The sequence below is a fragment of the Elephas maximus genome, chromosome 3, assembly GCF_024166365.1.
Source record: "Elephas maximus indicus isolate mEleMax1 chromosome 3, mEleMax1 primary haplotype, whole genome shotgun sequence".
Classification (NCBI taxonomy): Eukaryota; Metazoa; Chordata; class Mammalia; order Proboscidea; family Elephantidae; genus Elephas; species Elephas maximus.
Genome location: NC_064821.1, coordinates 210,070,357 through 210,090,795, shown reverse-complemented (window position 1 = coordinate 210,090,795; position 20,439 = coordinate 210,070,357). Strand labels below are relative to the sequence as shown.

Genomic DNA, 20,439 nt, shown 5'->3' with positions numbered 1-20,439 from the left:
TAGAAGTATTTATTTCCTTTAATTTTTCAATTAAGTCTTTTGTGAAGATTAAAAGCTTGAAATGAGATAGAAATTTTTTTGGTACATCCCCTAGTAAACTTACTGTACCATATTTAAGAACAAATTAAAAATGTTTACAAGTCCATTTTGGATATCAACACTCTAAAATTCATTATAGGAACAAAATAAAAAGAAACAAGAAGGAAGTATGTTTTGTACTTAAGACAATGAGCAAAATTTCATTTGCTGATAAAGACACAGATAGGTAAAGAAACTTATGGATAAAAAGCTCTCAGGGAAAAGATAAATTTGAGAAGGCTTACTTTATGGAGAGTGTTACACTAGAGATAAGAGATTTTGTACATTTTATAAATGAAAACAAGTACGACCATGTTTATTATAGATTATTAGATCAAAATATGTGATACTAAAATCCAGGCAATGTGCAAAATAAAATAGGCTTGTCCATTGTTGACCAATCTCTGAAAGTACAAGGACACTCTTTTTTAATATCACATTGAGAAACACACAGTGACAAACAGCCATTTTGAATTCAGCAGTCCTTCTAAATGAATGTGAATTTTATTCATCGTGTTGACATCTGCATACATTTAAATGTATGTATATATACACATGTATATATATCTACAACATGCATTATTTAATCTACATGAAACATGTCCAGCCCAGTGCCTGGCACATAGTATTTGCTCAATAAATATTTGTTCTTTAATGCATAGACTTACTTGCAGATTCATAGCCCTGAGCCCTTTGTAATGGACTCTTCTGCCTCTGCCCCATTGGCCGTATGTCTGCAGCTCTGTTTAAAATCACTGGCTTAACCACATGAAATGACGGGACTGTTGGAGAAGTGTTACGGACTGACTGTGCCATCCAACAGTCTAAGATAAAGAGAAGCAAACGCCCAGTGTTTGAGCTCCAGGAGCTTTTTGCATGGGTCCCCTAGTGTTGTTTTCCAGGGTTTGGTCTCCTGTTACAGCTGACAAATGTAAATGCAATTCTGTAACTAGAATTACTTGAAACTTGCTCAACTGATCTGGACCTTTATGTATGAAAAATGGATATACTTGATCACCCCAAACTGACATAAAAGCATGTTCAATTAGTGCTTTAATTTTCAAAAATGGTTAATTAAACATTTTTATTGTCAAAAATAAAAAAATAAATGAGAGGGTATAGCAAAAACATCTTTAGCTTGAAAATATTTGAAATTTAGAAAGGGAATAAGGTAGAGCCCTGGCAGCACAGTGGTTAAGTGTTTGGCTGTTAACCAAAAGGTCGATGGTTCGAATCCACCAGCCACTCCTTGGAAACCCTGTGGGGCAGTTCTCCTCTGACCTATAGGGTCGCTGGGAGTCGGAACCCACTCAATGGCAACAGGTTTGGTTGTTTTTTTTGTTTGTTTGTTTTAATATATCTGTAAGCCTTTCTTGTTTCTATATTTGGAATTAAGGAAATAACTGGATATGGATAACTTTTCTGTACTTGTTAGGTTCTCCTGTTGAGCCTAATAAATTATTAGAACATGCTTTGCACGTAAAAGTGCCACTGAACTGAATGGTGTCTAAGTATCTAATGTTATTTTTGGTTTTGCTTATTTTCAAAACACTGTAAACAATTTACAGCGAAAATGATCCAATTTTGGCTACAGGACAAAAAGCAGTGGAAATTTTTATATAAATAAAAATACATAGATAAAAAACCCATTGCCACCGAGTTGATTCCGACTCATAGCAACCCTATAGGACAGAGTAGAACTGCCCCATGGAGTTTTCAGAGAGTGCCTGGTGGATTTGAGCTGCTGACCTTTTGGTTAACAGCCAAACACTTAAGTGCCAAAGCACTTAACCACTACACCACCGGGGTTTCCACATAGATAAGAGATACCTTTATTTATTTATTATAACAGGGCAGAGGCATTTATTTTTAGAATCCTTTTAATAATACAGCTTCTGTGTACAATAGCACTTTTTAAAATTTGCCAACACCAGACTGAAATATTTACATGGCAGCTATCAGCTGGAGCTGAGTAGTGCTGTCCCTTTAAATATGTCATTTGTTCTTCAATTTACCAAGCTCCCCACCCCCACAGCGACCCCCACCCCTGTGTACTCTATTACCTGCCAGGCCTTTGAAGGCATTTGCTTTAAAGAAGTGAATCATCAGATATTTCGTCTAAGCAGAAGGAATGCATTTTAAAAAGTCAAATAGCCAACAAAACCATACACATTGCCATCGAGTCGATTCTGACTCATAGCGACCATATAGTGTAGAGTAGAAGTGCCCCGTAGGGTTTCCAAGGAGCGGCTGGTGGATTCAAACTGCCAACCTTTTGCTTAGCAGCCAAGCTCTTAACCACTACACCACTAAAAACAAGAAAAAAAATTTTTTTTTTCTTCTTTTAAAAAAAAAAAAAAAGGCCCCAAAAATCAAGTAAAATTTTTTTTTAAAGAATTTATCTTTTATAAATGTATTTTCACAAGTATAATAGTATTTTACTCAGAAAGTTTTTACTGAAAGTATGTTAATTATAGTAAATGATACGTAGACTGACACAGTGCATATTTAGTCTCATAACATTTATCAGCCCACATTTTTAGTGTATAACAGCAAGTACAAAAAATGGTGTTGGACACTTTGAGAGTACTGAAAAAAACCCTGATTTTAAGAACTTTATGGTAATGTAATAAGTTATAAAATAATATTGTCTTATTAAGATTTTTTTTTCCAGTTTTCTAAATCAAGTGAGAAAATTGTATATACTTTTTTTTTTTTTCTTCTGACTACATGGAACTCAATTTAAACAGTTCACGTAATCAGTGTTGATTGGCATTCTTACTCTGTGGCTAGCATTGTGGTGAAGTACTTCTTTCACCTGTCCAGTTTTAGACGTAAAACTAATACATGAGATATTGTAGCTAGTTTTCAAGATAGTGTTTCCTCCAAATTCTTTGCCAAATAGATGAAAATAAAGTTGTTTGAAATATTTGTTTTAAAGTGATTATTATGTAAATAGCTTCCACGTTGAACGAGTGTCTTAAGCTGTGGGGGAAAGTGAAAATATTTCAGATTTCATTAAAGACTTTAAATAGATTGACTATTTTAACCACTGGGGAGGGGAGGCAAACTCAGGTAGCATCTTAGTACAGAATGTCGTATTGTTAGACTTAGCAGAGCAACACAGTTTAAATAGGAGCACAGGTGTTTTTGTCATCAATCATCTTAATTCATTTGAGAGTTTTTTGAAGATCAAAAATGCTCTGTTTGTTTCTGCAGGTATTCAGCTCAGTGAATATTTACCAGAGGTGAAAGACCTACTACAGGCAGATCACCTTGGAAGCTTAAAGGCCAATCCCTACTTTGAGTTTGTTTTGAAAGCAAATTATGAATATTATGTCCAGGGACAAATGTAACTTTTTCTAAAAATGGTCATTGTTTCTGAAAATTTGTCTAAGTGTGTAGTAGTGATAAAAAGTTTAGGTCTTAAGCATCTAGAAGTTTATACTTGTATAGCAACTTACATGGTTGAGTTTTTTTGCTTTATAAAATAAAGTTCTGTGACTATAATTTTGGTTTTCAGTTCAAACATTATTTTTTTTCCCTCCTGTTTTCCATCTGAAAATTGTTGGTTGTTGTATCCATCCTTGCTGCCCTTCCTTTTTGTCTCACTTTGTCAGGAGTCATGGAGTCCTTGACCTGGCTGCACCAAAGGCTGCTTGTATAGTGTGGCCGGATCATGTCTAGGCTTTGGTCTCTGTAACTCCAGAAACTATCAGATTGCACTACAGTGTCTCTGAAATCTCTGTGACTGCGTATTGTGCACTTGAGAGAACGAGGTGTGTAGTGTATGTTTTGGTTGGGGCTAGGAAATAACGTAAATGTCAAAGTGTGCTGATTTATTCTGGGACTAAAAGATGAAATGGTGGACCTGATTCATGTGAGCTTGATAACTGGCCAATTCATTGGGAAATTTTTAACTTTTCTAAATAAATAATAAATGACTATTCATAAAAGTATTTTAGCCAATAAGACATGTTTATCTGGCTTCCTAACCTATCTATTAATTAGCATTGATAATAAGCTTATGGTGTTTTCATATTAGTTGTAACCTTTCAGCCTGGGCAATCAGTCAGCCTGTGTATCTTCAGAATGGTTTACACTGAATTCCACTCTTACTGCAGTCTGCTTAGGCAGTCAAAAGCCTATGTAATTCTAGAAACTATTATGGGCTTTCCTAACATGGCAACTGATTTGACTGAAAGCCAGTGGCTCTCTTAAAGCTCTGCCCTGACCAGTGTCATGAGACACATTTCGTCTGGCTTTAAATAAAAACTAGAATGGATGGGAAATGGCTGGCATATCCATACTTTGGCCCAGCTGGATGCTCGCTAAATAACTCGATCCAACAGCTGAAAAGGTCATAAGTTAACTATGGTGAAGAGAGTCCAGTTCCTGGTTTTAAAAAGTGCAGCCATCATGCCTGTTCCTTCAGGTTTACAGCCCAACCATTGAACTTACTAGGAAGAATGGATTCGTGGAGCTATTTATGTTAATAATTAAAGGAAAGAAATGGGCAGTGTGTCCTTTTTGCCTTTACAGTTTGTGTTATGACATCATCAGGGCCCAGGTTAAGAATTAGTAAAGAGCACAAAGAAAAGTTAGGAAAAGTAGCTTGTCAGATGGCTAGTAATGAAACATTGAACATGTGTTACAAGACTACGCTTTGGTTTTACACAGAAATCAGGTCTTGCCTTTAGGCTTCTTGTCGGGTAATGTGCACTGGGAACAGGTACCACCACCAACCGCATTCCTAGTGTGACAGGAGAGGACAGACCACTGATGGGGACCAGACTCCACTGCCCAGATGTGAAACCGCTGTGCCCACAGTGTGACGTACACAGAGATTGTTGGGTTTTTAGAAAAAAAATTAACAGTAAAAGTGAAATTAAGTCCTAGGATTTTGAATATTTTTTCTCCTAAATTTATAAAATTGATTCCACAGTACAGTCTTAGGAAAGAATTATTGGTGGTGGTTGTGTAAGGCGAATAACTGATAGTGAAAATCTAAGCCTGACTGCCAGAGTTAATGTGACATTTTAGATGTGTAGCTTGTGTAGAGAACGAGTTTGTTTTTTTCCTTTATCCATCTGGTAATGGGGATGTTTGTGGCTTTTGGTTCAGCCAGCCAGCCTTCCTTGCTTTCTTTTTGAGACAATCCGTGATAGTTGCTGGGGAAACCATGACTTGTCGTTTTCGGATACCTCTGGCTCTTCATTGGAAAGGGTCCGTTGAGGATCTGTTCTGCTGCCAGAAGTGCACCAAGTGTTTCTGGAAATTAGAATAAGACGGAAAGCAGTCCTTGCCCTACCCCGGCCACTCCTGGTGGGACGGCTGGGCTGGCATGTCAGGCCCTGCCTCCGCCACTTACTGGATGCAAAGTCTTGAACGTACTTGGCTCATTAAGCTTCCATTTTCTTTAGAACACACACACACACACACACAATTAGAGTGAATAAAACCCATTACAGTCGAGTCGATTCCAACTCACAGCAACCCTATAGAACAATGTAGAACTGCCCTATAGGGTTTCCAAGCCTGCAGTCTTTACAGGAGCAGACTGCCACATCTTTCTCCTGTGGAGCAGCTGGTGGGCTCAAACCTCTGACCTTTCAGTTAGCAGCCGAGCACTTTAACCACTGCACCACCAGGGCCCCAAGACTGGAATGAATAGTACCTATCCTATTTACCTCAGGATAGAAGTATTCATTGAAACAATATGAAGTACAAATATGTTTAAGTTGATAGGAAGCACTATAGGAAAAGGCTTAGACTGTGAGGAGTTTAGGGGACAAGGCTGAAGTGAAAGGAAGGTGAATACCCCGGCTTAGTTGTAGTAGAAGGGCCATGTAAGAATATCAAGAGCTGAGGCTGCACCTGAAAATTTAGAAGCATAAGCTGTCTGTCAAGCATACCCTACATGGCTGACCTTTCATTACTGGTAGTTCTCAAAAGGGTATTCAGGCAACAACCAGCTTACTCAGGCAAGAGCAGGCGCTGGTTTGCTCCCCAAAAGAGTACATGTATGGAGATGCAGCTTTCCTACACGCTCATTAGTTCCGTTCCCTAAGCCAATGGGAATTCACGGGGGCCAGAATGGGCCTGGGAGGGCCCTATGGTGGTACACTGAAGACTTTTTAAACTGGCATCAATCATATTGAGCAGAAAGCAGATGTCTCAACTGGCTTCATCGGAGTCTGTCTCCCCAAGGTTTGCCGTATTAGCAGATTTCCATTAGCTCGTAAATGTTTTATTCATAGTCGGCTTTTAATGTGTGCTTGGATCCAATACGCTCTGAGCTTAGAAAATCTTGCTACAGGAGAAGAGTTGTGCTGAGCGAGGGTCAAAAATATTGGCAAGGGCATTCCTCTCTAAAACGCCAACAAATTCTTAGGTATCCAGTGAACAACAGCACATTTCTTCCTGCTTTCAAGGCCAAAATATAAGCTGTTCTCTTCAAATTGCACATACAGGTTATTTGCCAGATCATTTTTTCTAGCGTCCACTCTGCATTGACACAGGAAGATGTAAGGTGTTAACAATGCAGTGTTCTGTCCATTGTTCACTCTCCATAATTGGAGGTTTCTTATTTATGTAAAACCACCATAGCCTTTAACCATTGACCCTTTATACTCACAACATAGACCCAACTAACCAAATTTTTTTTTTAATTGATTTTGATCATTTTTAAGAAGAGCTGCCATGGTGCGGGTTACAGAGAATGGCTTACATATGCTCTTATATCCCTTGTCAGGAGAGCCCACACCTGTTCCAGCTGCTGAGTTCCACCACCAAATGTGAAATGCAACTATTCTGGGAACACTTGAGCACATCAGGAAAATGAATGATTCTATTCTGGCTCAGACCAGATCATTGATGTACCCACTTAAAGCATGCCACTGAGTTCATCACAAAAAAATTGTTTCTCCTTGTGCCATCTACAGCAAGGTTAGAACTGCCCTTGTCCAGGGAAAAATACTATGAGACAGGCACCAACTGGATAACCTCTGACCCTCACACTACTTTACCATAAGTGGATCCAAATCCTTCTAGAAAATTAAAAGGCATATCCCCATATATCAGTGGTATAAATAGAACTGCTCCTCGGTCTGGTATATGGTGCCTTTCCAAAGTTGATTGGAAAGCAGCCTGGTCTTGCCAAGGTCTCATCCTCTAAATATAAAGATGAGTTTGTTCAGCCTGTGCAAAAGGAAAAAAAAAAATTTTACCCACGCTACAGTGTAATGTCCTTGTCCTCTTTACTGGGACAAAGGACGAGCAAACCATCTAGTAAGACCCGCTCGCCCCTGTCTCCACCTCTACCACCTGCAGGTCTAGTGGACGTAGATTTGACCCTCGTCTTTCCGCCCCAGCGACGTGCCAAGGAGGTGGGGAGGGGGCTCAGTTCAGCCCACCCACCGCTGGGGCTGGTCAGTACCTGTGGGAGGGAACGCACACCCCCAAACCCACTCCCTTCACAGGCGCCGGAGTGCTCTGCTTGCTCCCGAGGCGGGTGGCTCTTCGAACCCTGACTGCGCCCGGCGCCGCTAGAGGCACAGCCTGAGCGGTCCCGGGGAGCCCCCGCCTCCTCCGTTCCGCCAGTTGTCTGCGCTGGACAGCTGCGCACCCTCCGGCCGCCTTTGCCCTGTCTCCGTGGTGGGAAAGGGCGCTGTCTTCTAGATTTGGAGAGATTAGGGGTGGGGAGGAGTTCACTGGAAAGGGTCTCTTTACTTCCCTGCCTGGGGTGACGGCAGTAACTGCTTTGCCAGTCCTCCCACCCCGCCACTTCCACCCGCTGCCTCTTCCCTTAGCCACGCGCGGGGTGGGGAGTGTGCGGGGAGGATTGCTAGTCTTGAGTATAGGACCCAAGAAGGGGTGAATGTGGGAGGCCAGGGAGCAGGCCACCTTCCTGAGCGCCCAGAGCGGACAGGGGTGGGGAGTCCTTTCGGACAGGTGCAGCTCCTGGGAGGCGCAGGCGCGCACAGCGCCCACCGGGCACTCGGTGACCCTGGCCCCACCCATTCCCGCCTGCGGACAGCTAGGCTGGGGCCGGAGGGGCGGACCAGCCGGGGAGACACTCCATATACGGCCTGGCCCGTGTTACCTGGGCCCCGGCCAGGCCGCTCCTTCTTTGGTCAGCGAAGGGGACCCGGGCGGGGACCCAGGCTGACAACTCGCCGGAGGAGGGGGCTCTCGTGCCCAACACCCAAATATGGCTTGAGAAGGGGAGCGACATTCCAGCAGGCCGACTGGGGGCGGCGCGGGGGGAGTGACTGCGGTCTATATAAGACCTGCGCAGGCCAGCCGGCCACCACAGCGGACAGCGTCCGGAAAAGCCTCGCCTCCTTCCCGCGGCGACCCAGGGCTTGAGCCAGAAAGCAACAGTTGTAGCCGCCGCCCAGGTAGGGCGGGAGTGAGGAGGGGACGGGGACAGGTGGACAGGGCACCGCTGAGGGGAGCCTAGAGGACTAGCCCGGACTGTTTATCTGAGCCCGAGGCCTGCGCCCTGCACACTGCACCTCGTCCCTAGAGCCACATGAACTTTAAAGAGGAGACAGTGGTCCTTTGGAAACCTCTCCAAATTGATCCCCAATCCCTTTAGGCTGCTCTACCTGGCATTTGGGATATGCCGAGGTAGGTTAGTTTGGCTTTAGTCTGCTGAGGCCAGTTCCCACCCAGCGGAGTGCGAAAGCCAGAGGGCAACCAGGGTAGCTCTGCTTGGCCTCGCCAGCAGGGAGGGAAGGCCTCTCTCTGCGCCTGGAGGGTCCTGAATTTTCGTAACTGGCCATCCCTCTTTGGATTGAAGACCTAGGCGCCTTCTCATCACCTCCTTCCTTCCTAACATTCACCCAGTGGGCAGGCAGGGCTGCCCTTAAATCTCCTACTTGAGGCACAGAGAGGTTGCTCTTGGAGCAGGGAAGGCAGAGAAGTCTCACAGTGATTTCCCCGCGGGATACCCTCTGAAAGAATTCCTGATGGTCCCCACAGACTCTGGGCCCTCTCTCCACAGCGCAGCAACCCTGAGTCCCCAGGGCGGAGGGAAGCCCCGCGCGGCTCGGGGCTGAAGGTGTCCCTAGGTCCCGGGTAGGAAGGGCTCTTGGGTCGGCCAGGGTTCGCCTATGGGCCCCCAGGCTCCTGCACTAACGCGCCCTTCGTCTCCGCGGTCTCCCATCCTTGCAGAAACCAGACACCATGTGCGACGAAGACGAGACCACCGCCCTCGTGTGCGACAATGGCTCTGGCCTGGTGAAAGCCGGCTTTGCCGGCGACGACGCCCCTAGGGCCGTGTTCCCGTCCATCGTGGGCCGCCCCCGCCATCAGGTCAGCCGCCCCGTCCCGCCCTGAGTGCCCGCGTTGCTAGCGCTCTGCCCCCCGCGCCGCCTCTGCACCGCCCACTGCAGTAATGTGTGCGTGGTCCGTCCGTTCTGCAGGGCGTCATGGTGGGCATGGGCCAGAAAGACTCCTACGTGGGCGACGAGGCGCAGAGCAAGCGAGGTATCCTGACCCTCAAGTACCCCATCGAGCACGGCATCATCACCAACTGGGACGACATGGAGAAGATCTGGCACCACACCTTCTACAACGAGCTCCGCGTGGCCCCCGAGGAGCACCCCACCTTGCTCACCGAGGCCCCCCTCAACCCTAAGGCCAACCGCGAGAAGATGACCCAGATCATGTTTGAGACCTTCAACGTGCCCGCCATGTACGTGGCCATCCAGGCCGTGCTGTCCCTCTACGCCTCCGGCCGTACCACCGGTGAGTGCTCGAGGCCCCTGGCCGGGTCGCCGCTGAGGGCCCCCCTCTCCCGACGCAAGGTCCCTCCCAGCCCCCCAGTATTGGCGCACCGACCACTCCAGGCCTCCGCAGCCATTCCCCCGCGCCCACCCAGTTCCGGGTACCTAGCACGCGCTGCACTCGGGTCAGAAGGGCCCAGGGCCAATGCGCCCAGGTGCACAGTCTCTCAGACCTGGGGACTAAAGGCCCGTCCTCCCCGCGGCCACCTCGGTCCGCCCCAGCTGGCCGGTAGCCGCTCACTTGCTGCTCGTCCCCGCTCCCTCCACCTCGCGCAGGCATCGTGCTCGACTCTGGCGACGGCGTCACCCACAACGTGCCCATCTATGAGGGCTACGCCCTGCCGCACGCCATCATGCGCTTGGACCTGGCCGGGCGCGACCTCACTGACTACCTGATGAAGATCCTCACCGAGCGTGGCTACTCCTTCGTGACCACAGGTGTGCGGCGCCCCAGGGCCCCTTCAGGGTCGGTGTGCTGGATGGCGCGCCCCTCCGCCCAGGGCTCACCCCCCACCCCTGCCGCCCGCAGCTGAGCGCGAGATCGTGCGCGACATCAAGGAGAAGCTGTGCTACGTGGCCCTGGACTTCGAGAACGAGATGGCGACTGCTGCCTCCTCTTCCTCGCTGGAGAAGAGCTATGAGCTGCCAGACGGTCAGGTCATCACCATTGGCAACGAGCGCTTCCGCTGCCCGGAGACGCTCTTCCAGCCCTCCTTCATCGGTGAGCGCCTCTGGCAAAGCCACCCCTCGGGCCCGCCCGCCCCCGCCCCCGCCCCCGCCCTGGGCCCAGTCTCACGCTCCGCCCGCCGCCCGCAGGCATGGAGTCGGCCGGCATCCATGAGACCACCTACAACAGCATCATGAAGTGCGACATCGACATAAGGAAGGACCTGTACGCCAACAACGTCATGTCTGGCGGCACCACCATGTACCCTGGGATCGCTGACCGTATGCAGAAGGAGATCACGGCCCTGGCGCCCAGCACCATGAAGATCAAGGTGGGCGGCGCGGTCTGCTTGGCGCCTTTGCGCTCCTCCCAGGGCCTCCCCCGCTCCCCGGGGGCGGGCCTCTGCGCCTAAGGCTGCTCCTCACTGCGCGCTCTTGCCTTCCAGATCATCGCCCCGCCAGAGCGCAAGTACTCCGTGTGGATCGGAGGCTCCATCCTGGCCTCGCTGTCCACCTTCCAGCAGATGTGGATAACCAAGCAGGAGTACGACGAGGCCGGCCCCTCCATCGTCCACCGTAAATGCTTCTAAACGCGGCTCCACCTCCCACGTGCGAATTCTTCTCAGGATGACAAATCTGCGAAAGTTTCAGGTGGCTGAACTCGAGCTACAGCCAAGTACCTTTTTCTCGTAACGGCTTCCTTGACTATTGCTGCAAACTGACACAATGTTTATAAAGTGTACATACATTAATTTATTTTTCCTCCTTTTGTTATTTTTAAAACAAAACCCTGTGGAAGGAAATGGAAAACTTGAAGAAGCATTAAACTCAGTCATTCTGTCATGCTGCATAAGGTTGTTTGTTGTGCTTATGTATCTACTGGGGTGAGGAGCGGTGGGTTGGGAGGGGAGAAGGAAGGAGCACCCTACCCTTTCATGGCACTTTTCACAATACTCCCAAATGATAGGCCCCCTTTTCAAGACAAAACTCAGAATCTTGCCTTCTCGATCGGATCCATCCAAAACACTAATAGGTTCGTGGTGTCCTTCAAACAAACAAACAAACAAACCCGTTGCCCTCAAGTTGATTTCGACTCATAGCGACCTTACAGTAGAGTAGAACTACCCCATAGGGTTTCCAAGGAGCGGCTGGTGAATTCAAACTGCCGACCTTTTGGATAGGAGCCGAGCTCTTGACCACTGTGTTACCAGGGCTCCTTATTTGACCTCAGTGTGAGGCATCTTTCTCCCTCACTAGGCACAAAGATTGCATAGGTACACGTTGCTGGGAGCGACTGCGAACGCACCGCCCTGGAGTACCAGGCAAGCGCGGGGCGCTGACCATGGTGCTGTGCTCTGGGGCGCCGTCCTGCACAGCGTGGTTCAGCTCCGCGTCCTCCTTGCTTAAGAAGTTTCATACTGAACCTCGAGATCCAATGGAAAGAGTTGCATTCTGCATTTCGTAATCCAGTTTTAATGTGTAAGTGAAGATAATCGTTTTATCTTCCATATCTGGAATTCCTTTGCTTGTACCAGATGCTGGCAGTATAAAGAGCCTCCTCCTCCAGCACAGGACAGGGGAGCAGCCACACAGGGAGGTGGGAGAGGGCGAGGAAGTGCCAAGGGATGGCTTCAGAAAGGACAGTGTGCGCCGGGGTGGGGAGGTCCCCGAAGACGGGCCAGCAAGAAGTGCCTGGAGGGAGGAGACCTAAGACCCACCCTTGAAGAAAAGGACTTATGCAAGGGGAGAAGGAACACTCCCCCAGAAAGGGAAGGACAGGAAATTCAACCAAAGCTGGAACTTCTGTAGGAGAGCTTAAAGTTTCCTAGTCAAGATTCCCGAGAACTGTTGTCCTTAAATAAAACAGGTTCTCAAAGGTAATAAAAAAAATCATTCAGAAATACACTTACAGGTAGATTAGTAAGATAGCACTGACCTACGTGCCCCAAGCTGTATGTTTACGCCCCCTTTTCTGGCCGATTGAAATGCTTCAGGAATCTCTGAGGCCTCCAAGGCGGTAAGACTGCCAAATCCAGACATCAGGAGATTCAGTAAAGTTTGAGATTTCATAAAACAAGTGTAGGATTCCATGCCCAGGTTGGATAAAATTAGCTAAATTCTAGTCTTTCAGAGAAAGCCAACATTTAATGATCATAATAAACATAGATAGGAATAGGTGAGTTAACAACACACAGACATACACACACACAGAGGCTGAATGTATCATGTAGCCAGCAGCCTGGAAAAATGTCAGAATTACATGAATTAGTTAGCCTGCATGTTAAAATATTTTTACCAGAACCCAAAATCATTTAATCGGGATTTAAGTAAGATATTAAGTTATGGCTGCTAACCCAAAGGTCGGCAGTTCGAATCCGCCAGGCGCTCCTTGGATACTCTATGGGGGCAGTTCTACTCTGTCCTATAGGGTCGCTATGAGTCGGAATCGACTCGACGGCACTGGGCTGGGTTTTTATGAGGACGTGGCTCAGTGGTTGAGCATTAAGCTGCTAACCAAAAGGTCAGCAGTTCGAATCCACTAGCTGTTCCTTGGAAATCCTATGGGGGCAGTTCTACTTTGTCCCATAGGGTTGCTATGAGTCAGAATCGACTCAATAGCACGGTTTTGGTTTTATGTAATGAGGTAATGACCCATTTCTTCTGTCATCATAATAAATGACTTGTGATATTTTAGAACTGATGAAGATTTCTATAGAATTTGGTGGCATTTCTTCAAGTTCCAATTAATTTTTAAAGCCCACCTTTGACATTATTCTTCTACTGAAATGTAAGTGCAAAATTATGAATTATATGATTTGACTGGAAATGCACCAAGTCTAAAAATGACCTTTCCTTTTTTGACACCTCTCTGAACAGAAGCAAGCATCAAGAATTTTATCAGTGTTCTGTATCTTTCCTGCTCTTGTATTAGGCTATGGTTATGGGGACTTAGTAAATTATGTTACCTACATTAAGCCTGAGGAAGCCCTGGTGGCCCAGTGGTTAAGTGCTACAGCTGCTAACCAAAAGATTGGCAGTTCAAATCTGCCAGGCGCTCCTTGGAAACTCTGTGGGGGCAGTTCTACTCTGTCCTACAGGGTGGCTATGAGTCAGGCTTGACTCAATGGCAAAGGGTTTTTTTTTTTTTTTTTTTTTTGGTTATTAGCCCTGAAAGAGGATTTTCATGTGATGTAGGAAGGAATGTGTCTTTCAAAACATATTTAAACACCTGTCCTAGGAGAGGTGAGAAAGAACCCTTTCAGCCACTGTGTGAGTGTTTGTGGTAATAAGAAGCAAGAGCCCCCATGCAGGGATGTTACAGTGGACTCCTCATTGAAAAGCCATCTCAGAGAACCTGTTTTCTTGGAGCTGTGAGATAATTGAAAACCAAGGATTTCCCCACCAATTAATTGCTTATGGTGTGCTTGCATGCCTGCATGAGTTTCCTTAAACTTAGCAAAAGGGCTTTTCAGGACTGGCTACCCAACTGGAGTTATTTCCTTCCCAAAAATGCCCATTAAATTGCCACCATTTTCTTTTCACTAAATTGACTTCACTGGTGTCCATTGTAAGAAAAACAGGACAAAGGAGAAAGTGGGAGGATAAAGTGTGTTAGGGTTAAAAACGGGCTGGGTTTGACTTGGGAGCATGGAAGGACCTGGGGCAAGGACAGCCTGGGCTCTGTGATTTCAACCTTTGGAATCTGACCATGGAATATCAGGGCTCTTCCAAACTGCATCTGCATGTCAGCCCACAAGGAGTTGGTTAAATATTTTATTGCTTACCTACTAGGTGGCTAAGAGGTGCAGAGAAGGCTAAGGTATGAGGGCATCGTCCTTGGGAGCCTGCTGCCACGGTCCCCCCACCATCACTAGCTGCTTTTAAGCCTTACCTCTGTTATTACCAAGTAGCCCATTAGAGGTGGCTGCTGGCTGTGAGGGAGGCAGGGGCACACCCTGGACAATGAACCATTCAGATTCTGTGGCCACTGTGGCTGTGTCTCGGTCTGTTCAGCCACTTGTTACTATAAGCCTGGCTTTCTGACTGCTCAACATTGTTCTCTGACAAGGCTGAATGGCTTCCAGATATTGGTTCTTGTTGGGGAGAACACATCCCCTCATTGTGTTCAAGAAGGCCTGTTCATGCCCCTGGCCCTAGGTGGGGACACAGAGAGTGGCACTGCTTCTCACCCCGCGATGACTCAGTCCTGAGCAGTGGAGGAGGAAATGATGAGCCTGGGCACAGTGCCACAGGTCAGCTCAGTCCATGCGCGGCAGTTTCTTGGTCAGCTGCTGGTCTGCCTGCCTTCCTTCCTTCTTCCTCTCACTGTGTGTCACTCTTATTTCCTCTCTGTGCTGCGTTTGTGGCTGTCTGCTCCCGAAGGCACCAGTTTCAGCACTATGGACATGTCACAGTCCATTTGAGGAGTTACCACAAAGCTAAGGATCTGTGCCTCAACTGTGGCCCTCAGAAAAAAGCTGAGAAAATCTGGCTTTGGTGGCACTCTGTTTAGCTAGGCACATGGTGGTGCCATAGAGGTTCCATACCCACCTTGTTACCCACAACCAAGCAGTCCATGGACTGCAGCTTACAAAGGTGGGGATGGGGCACAGAAAGCAGCTCCAGTTTATGAATGAGAAACATGAGTGAGGAACATGGGAGGTTTCACTGAAGCCTGCCCTGTCTTGCAGGACGCTGGTGGGCCCACCACTTGTGTGAAGGCTCCCTGCACTTCCTATTGACCCTTTTCTCCCTTATGAGTTACTTAATGGCTTATCCAAACATTGAACAGATTCTGGGGATGATGAATGTGTGAAAGAAAAGTTTTAAATGTGCAAACATGACTTTGGTAGTTCCATAAGTGTGAATAGAATCAGAATGGCCTTTGGCATGACAATAATCTGGGGTTTCCTGAACTATAAAGAGGCCAACAGGGCATAGTCCCTTCCCTCAGAGAGCTTCCAGGTCTTAGACTGTGTTGGTCACCAGGGTTGGTCTCAGGAGTAGTGGGTTCCCTATACATCACCAGGCAAGGGGCAGTCGTAAAGCCCTCTGATCCGTATTCCACCCCATCTTCCCAAATTTGCCACATGATATGTAAGAGGCCACCGTTAACAATTCATTCCAGTGGGTCATGAATCTCTTAAGTTAATATTGTGCCTTATGCTCTATAAAGCACTTTCACATACATGAACTTATTTTATCTTACAAGGTAGCTAGGGTACAAATAGGCATTATCAATTCATTTTTATAAATGGTAAAAGTGGTGCTTCAAGATTAGGATCATAGTCTCATGGGACATTTCAGTCAACTGGCATAATATAGTTTATAAAGTTATGTTCTACATCTTAGTTTGATGAGCAGTGTCTGGGGACTTAAAAGTTTGCGAGCAGACATCTAATATACATCTATTGCTCTCTGTTCGTCTGGAGCAAAAGAGTCAGAAGGAAACCAAAGACTCAAAGAAGAAACTAGTCCATAGGACAAATAGTCTACATGAAACATGGCCTCATTTACCCTGAGACCAGAAGAACAAGATGGTGCTCAGCTACTGCCACCAACCATTCTAATCAGGGCCACAAGAGATGCAATCTGATAGAATGGGAGAAAAAGGTGGAACAGAGCTTCAAATTCCTGGCGGGGGGCGGTGGGGGGGAACCAGAAAAACCCAAACCTACTGAACTTCTTGAGACTGGAGGACTTCCCTAGATGCTCTTCAAACCTTGAATCAAAGCTGAGCCCTGAAGTCACCTTGTAGCTAAATAGCAGATTGGATCACAAAGTAATGAATATCCCCGTAAGCACTGTGATTCTTTTAAAAAAATCACCTATATGAGACCAAATGGTCAATAGTTATTTTTTAAAACAAAGATGAGATTGTAAGGGCATAGGGAAACCAGATTAATGCAAATGGAACAACTAGAACAGAAGTAATGAGAATGTTCAGACATTGTGAAGGCTGTAAACAATGTCACTGATCAACTTGTATAGAAATTGTTGAATGGTAAACTGTGGTGTAAACCTTCACCAAAAACCACAACAAAATATTACTTTAAAAGAAAAAATGAGGCTTCAAGATTGAGTGACTTGCTCCAGTTTTCAAAAATAGTAAGAGTGGTGAGGCAAAGGCTTAAGCTTAGAACTCTTGATCCTATTTTATATTCAACCTTGGTGTATTCTTATATTTTATATGTATTTATGGTAAATAGTGTATGTTCAATAGTTTTTCTAGTTTGACTTCTTTGTCTTTTAACTAGATACTTGGTCCTTTTATATTTAATATAACTACTGATTTAATTGAGTTTAAAACTACCGTTTTTTCTTTTTTATTGTGCTTTAGGTAAAGGTTTACAGAGCAAACTAGTTTCTCATTAAGTAATTAATACACATATTGTTTTGTGACATTGGTTGCCAACTGCACAACAGGTCAACACTCTCTCTTTCTCAACCTTGGGCCCCCATTCCCATTTATCCAACTTTCCTGTCCCCGCCCCCCTTGCCTTCTCATCCTTGCTCCTGGGGTGGTGTGCCAACAGCCTCGTATACATGGTTGAGCTAAGTGTATTATTGTTTGTTTTATGGGCCCGCCTAAGCTTTGGCTAAAGGGTGAACCTCAGGAGTAATTTCAATACTGAGTTAAAAGGGTATCCAGGGGTCGTACTCTCAGGATTTCTCCAGTATTTGTCAGATGAGGAAGTCTGGTCTTTGTGTGTGTGTGTGTGTGTGTGTGTGTGTGTGTGTGTGTGTGTGAGTTTGAATTTTGTTCTACATTTTTCTCCAGCTCTGCCTGGGACCCTCTATTGTGATTCCTGTCCGAGCAGTCAATGGCGGTAGCTGAGTACCATCTAGTTGTGCTTAAATCTTCCATCTTATTTTGTGCTGTTAGTTCAGTTTGTTCAAACTCATACTTTTGTCCTCCTTCTGAACAATACAAGAACCTCTGGAGGCTATTAAACCGTTTACTTTCCTCCTGACTTGTTGTCATGTATTTTAATTCTCTTTCAAACCACCAGACGTTATTTGTTATACATCAGTTATGGTGTTAACCTTCTTAAGACATTATAATTGTTTGTGTAGTTTACAGTTACCTATATATTTTTTTATATATATTTACTTTTTCAGTTGCTCTTCATTTCTTCTTTCCTATTGAACCTCTTCTTCTGCTTGAAGTATTAAAAAAAGCAAAACAAAAAACCCAAACCCATTGCCGTTGAGTTGATAACGACCCTACAGGACAGAGTAGAACTGCCCCGTAGAGTCTCCAAGGAGCTCCTGGTGGATTCGAACTACGGACCTTTTGGTTCGTAGCCATAGCTCTTAACTACTACACCACGAGAGTTTCTGCTTACAGTCTTTGAAATTTCCTTTAGTGAGGGTCTGTTGGTGGCAAAGTCTCTCAGTTTTTATTTGCCTATATATCTTTATTTAAAAACATTTTTGAAAGACATTTGCTCTAGATATAGAATCCTTGGTTGGCAGTTAATTCTTTTGACACATTGAAGACAGCATTCCTCTGCCTCCTGAGTGTCATTTTTGCTATTGATAGGTCAATGGTCAACCTGTTACTTCTTTGAAGTCAATCTGTATTTCCCTCTCTAAACCTCCAAGCTTTTTTTTTTTTTTTTAAGATTTTCTGTATATTTAATAAACTGCCGTTTCTCTATAGTATATCTATGTGTGGGTTTCTTTTTATTTATCCTGTTTGGGGTTTATGGGCTTCTTGAATATGTGGATTGGTGTCTTTCAACAGATTTGGAAAATTATCAGTTGTTCCCCCCCCCAAATATTGCTTTCAATCCCATTTTTGCTCTGTTCTCATTCTGAAGACTTGATAAAATATGCTTCACCAAAATTAAAATAGTTGCTCACCAATGGACACCATTAAGAAAATGAATAGGCATGCCATATAGGTGAAAATAATTGCAAAACATATGTATGACAAAGAATTGATACTCTTACAACTCAGTATTAGGTTAAAATCCGATAAAATGGGCAAAAAAAGTTCACAAAAGAAAATATACAAATGGCCAATAAGGTAAGGACATGAAAAACTGCTCAAGATCTTTGATGATCAGGCAAATACAAAGTAGAAGAACAATACAATATTACTATACATCCACTAGAATGGATAAATTTAAAAGACTGATGACACCAAATGTTGGCAAGCATGTGGAGCAACTGAAACTCTCATATTTTGTGAGTGGGAATGTAAAATGGTACAACAACTTTGAAGAAATGTTTGTCAGTTTCTTACACAACTAAACATACATCTATCCAGTTGTCATTAGGTGCTGTTTGTTTCTGACTCACACTGAGCCTATGTACAACAGAACAAAGTACTGCCCAGTCTTTCTCCATCCTCACAATCGTTGCTATGTTTGAGCCCATTGTTGCAGCCACTGTGTCAATCCATCTCATTGAAGGTCTTCCTCTTTTTCACTGACCCTGTAGTTCACCAAGCATGATGTCCTTCTCCAGGGACTGGTCCTTTCTGACAGCATGTCCAAAGTACGTGAAAAGAAGTCTTGCCATCTTTGCTTCTAAGGAACATTTTGGCTCTACTTCTTCCAAGACAGATTTGTTCATTCTTCTGGAAGTCCATGACATATTCAATATTCTTCACCAACACCATAATTCAAAGGCTTCAATTCGTCTTTGTTATTCCTTGTCCAGCTTTTCCATGCATATGAGGCAATTGAAAATACCATGATTGGGTGAGGCACACCTTAGTACTAAGAATTACGTCTTTGCTTTTTAACTCTTTAGAGGTCTTTTGTAGCAGATTTGCCAAGTGCAATACATCCTTTGATTTTTTTTTTGTACTTTAGATGAAGATTTACAAAGCAAACTAGTTTCTCATTAAACAATTAATACACATATTGTTTTGTGACATTGGTTGCCAACTCTATGACATGTCAACACTCCCCATTTCTCAAAATTGGTGTCCCCATTACCAGCTTTCCTGTCCCCTCCTGCCTTCTTGTCCTTGCCCCTGGGCTGGTGTGCACCTTTAGTCTCATTTTGTTTTATGGGCCTGTCTAATCTTTGGCTAAAGGATGAACTTCAGGAGTGACTGCAGTACTGAGTAAAAGGGTGTCTGGGGACCATGCTCTTGGGGTTTCTCCAGTCTCTGTCAGACCAGTAAGTCTAGTCTTTTTTTTTTTTTTTTTGTAGGTTAGAATTTTGTTCTACATTTTTCTCCAGCTCTATCCAGGACCCTCTATTGTGATCCCTGTTAAAGCAGTCATTGGTGTTAGCCGGGTACCATCTAGTCGTGCTGGTCTCAGTCTGGGGGAAGCTGTGGTACTTGTATTCTAATAGTCCTTTGTACTAATCTTTCCCTTGTGTCTTTGGTTTTCTTCATTTCCCCTTGCTCCAAATGGGGTGAGACCAGTGGAGTAGCTTTGATGGCCACTCACAGGCTTCTAAGGCCCCAGACACTACTCATCAAAGTAGAATGTAGAACATTTTCTTTATAAACTATGTTATGCCAATTGAGCTATATGTTCCCCGAGGTCATTTGAATTCTTGACTGCTGTTTCCATGGGCATTGATTGTGGATCCAAGTAAATGAAATCCTTGACAGCGTCACTATTTTCTCCATTTATCCTGATGTTGTTTATTGGCTCAATTGTGAGGATTTTTGTTTTCCTTATGCTGAAGTGCAATCCATACTGAAGGCTGTAGCAAGTGCTTCAAGCCCTCTTCGCTTTTAGCAAACAAGGTTGTGCCATCTGCATATCACAGGTTATTAATGAGTATTCCTCTAATCCTGATGCCATGTTCTTCTTCATATAGTCCAACTTCTTGGATTATTTGCTTAGCATACAGATTGAATAAGTATGGTGAAAGGATACAACTCTGACACACACGTCTCTTGACTTTAAACCACACAGCATCC

The 20,439-nt window shown here is 45.0% G+C and overlaps 2 protein-coding genes across 4 annotated transcripts in view; both read left to right on the top strand.

The window, feature by feature from the left end:
• NUP133 (nucleoporin 133) overlaps window positions 1-3,989 on the top strand; it is a 59,980-nt gene extending 55,991 nt beyond the window's left edge. For all 3 annotated transcript variants that reach the window (XM_049881184.1, XM_049881186.1, XM_049881187.1), the window contains one exon: window positions 3,298-3,989. In XM_049881184.1, coding sequence (XP_049737141.1) covers window positions 3,298-3,434 — 137 coding nt within the window. In that variant the 3' untranslated portion in view covers window positions 3,435-3,989. The remainder of the gene's footprint in view (window positions 1-3,297) is intronic.
• Window positions 3,990-8,401: 4,412 nt separating this feature from the next.
• ACTA1 (actin alpha 1, skeletal muscle) lies at window positions 8,402-11,373 on the top strand. The gene is made up of 7 exons (XM_049881183.1): window positions 8,402-8,480; window positions 9,259-9,399; window positions 9,510-9,834; window positions 10,149-10,310; window positions 10,402-10,593; window positions 10,689-10,870; window positions 10,985-11,373. Exons 2-7 carry the CDS (start codon window positions 9,271-9,273, stop codon window positions 11,126-11,128), a joined length of 1,134 nt encoding a protein of 377 aa, XP_049737140.1. The 5' UTR covers window positions 8,402-8,480; window positions 9,259-9,270; the 3' UTR covers window positions 11,129-11,373.
• Window positions 11,374-20,439: the final 9,066 nt, after the last annotated feature.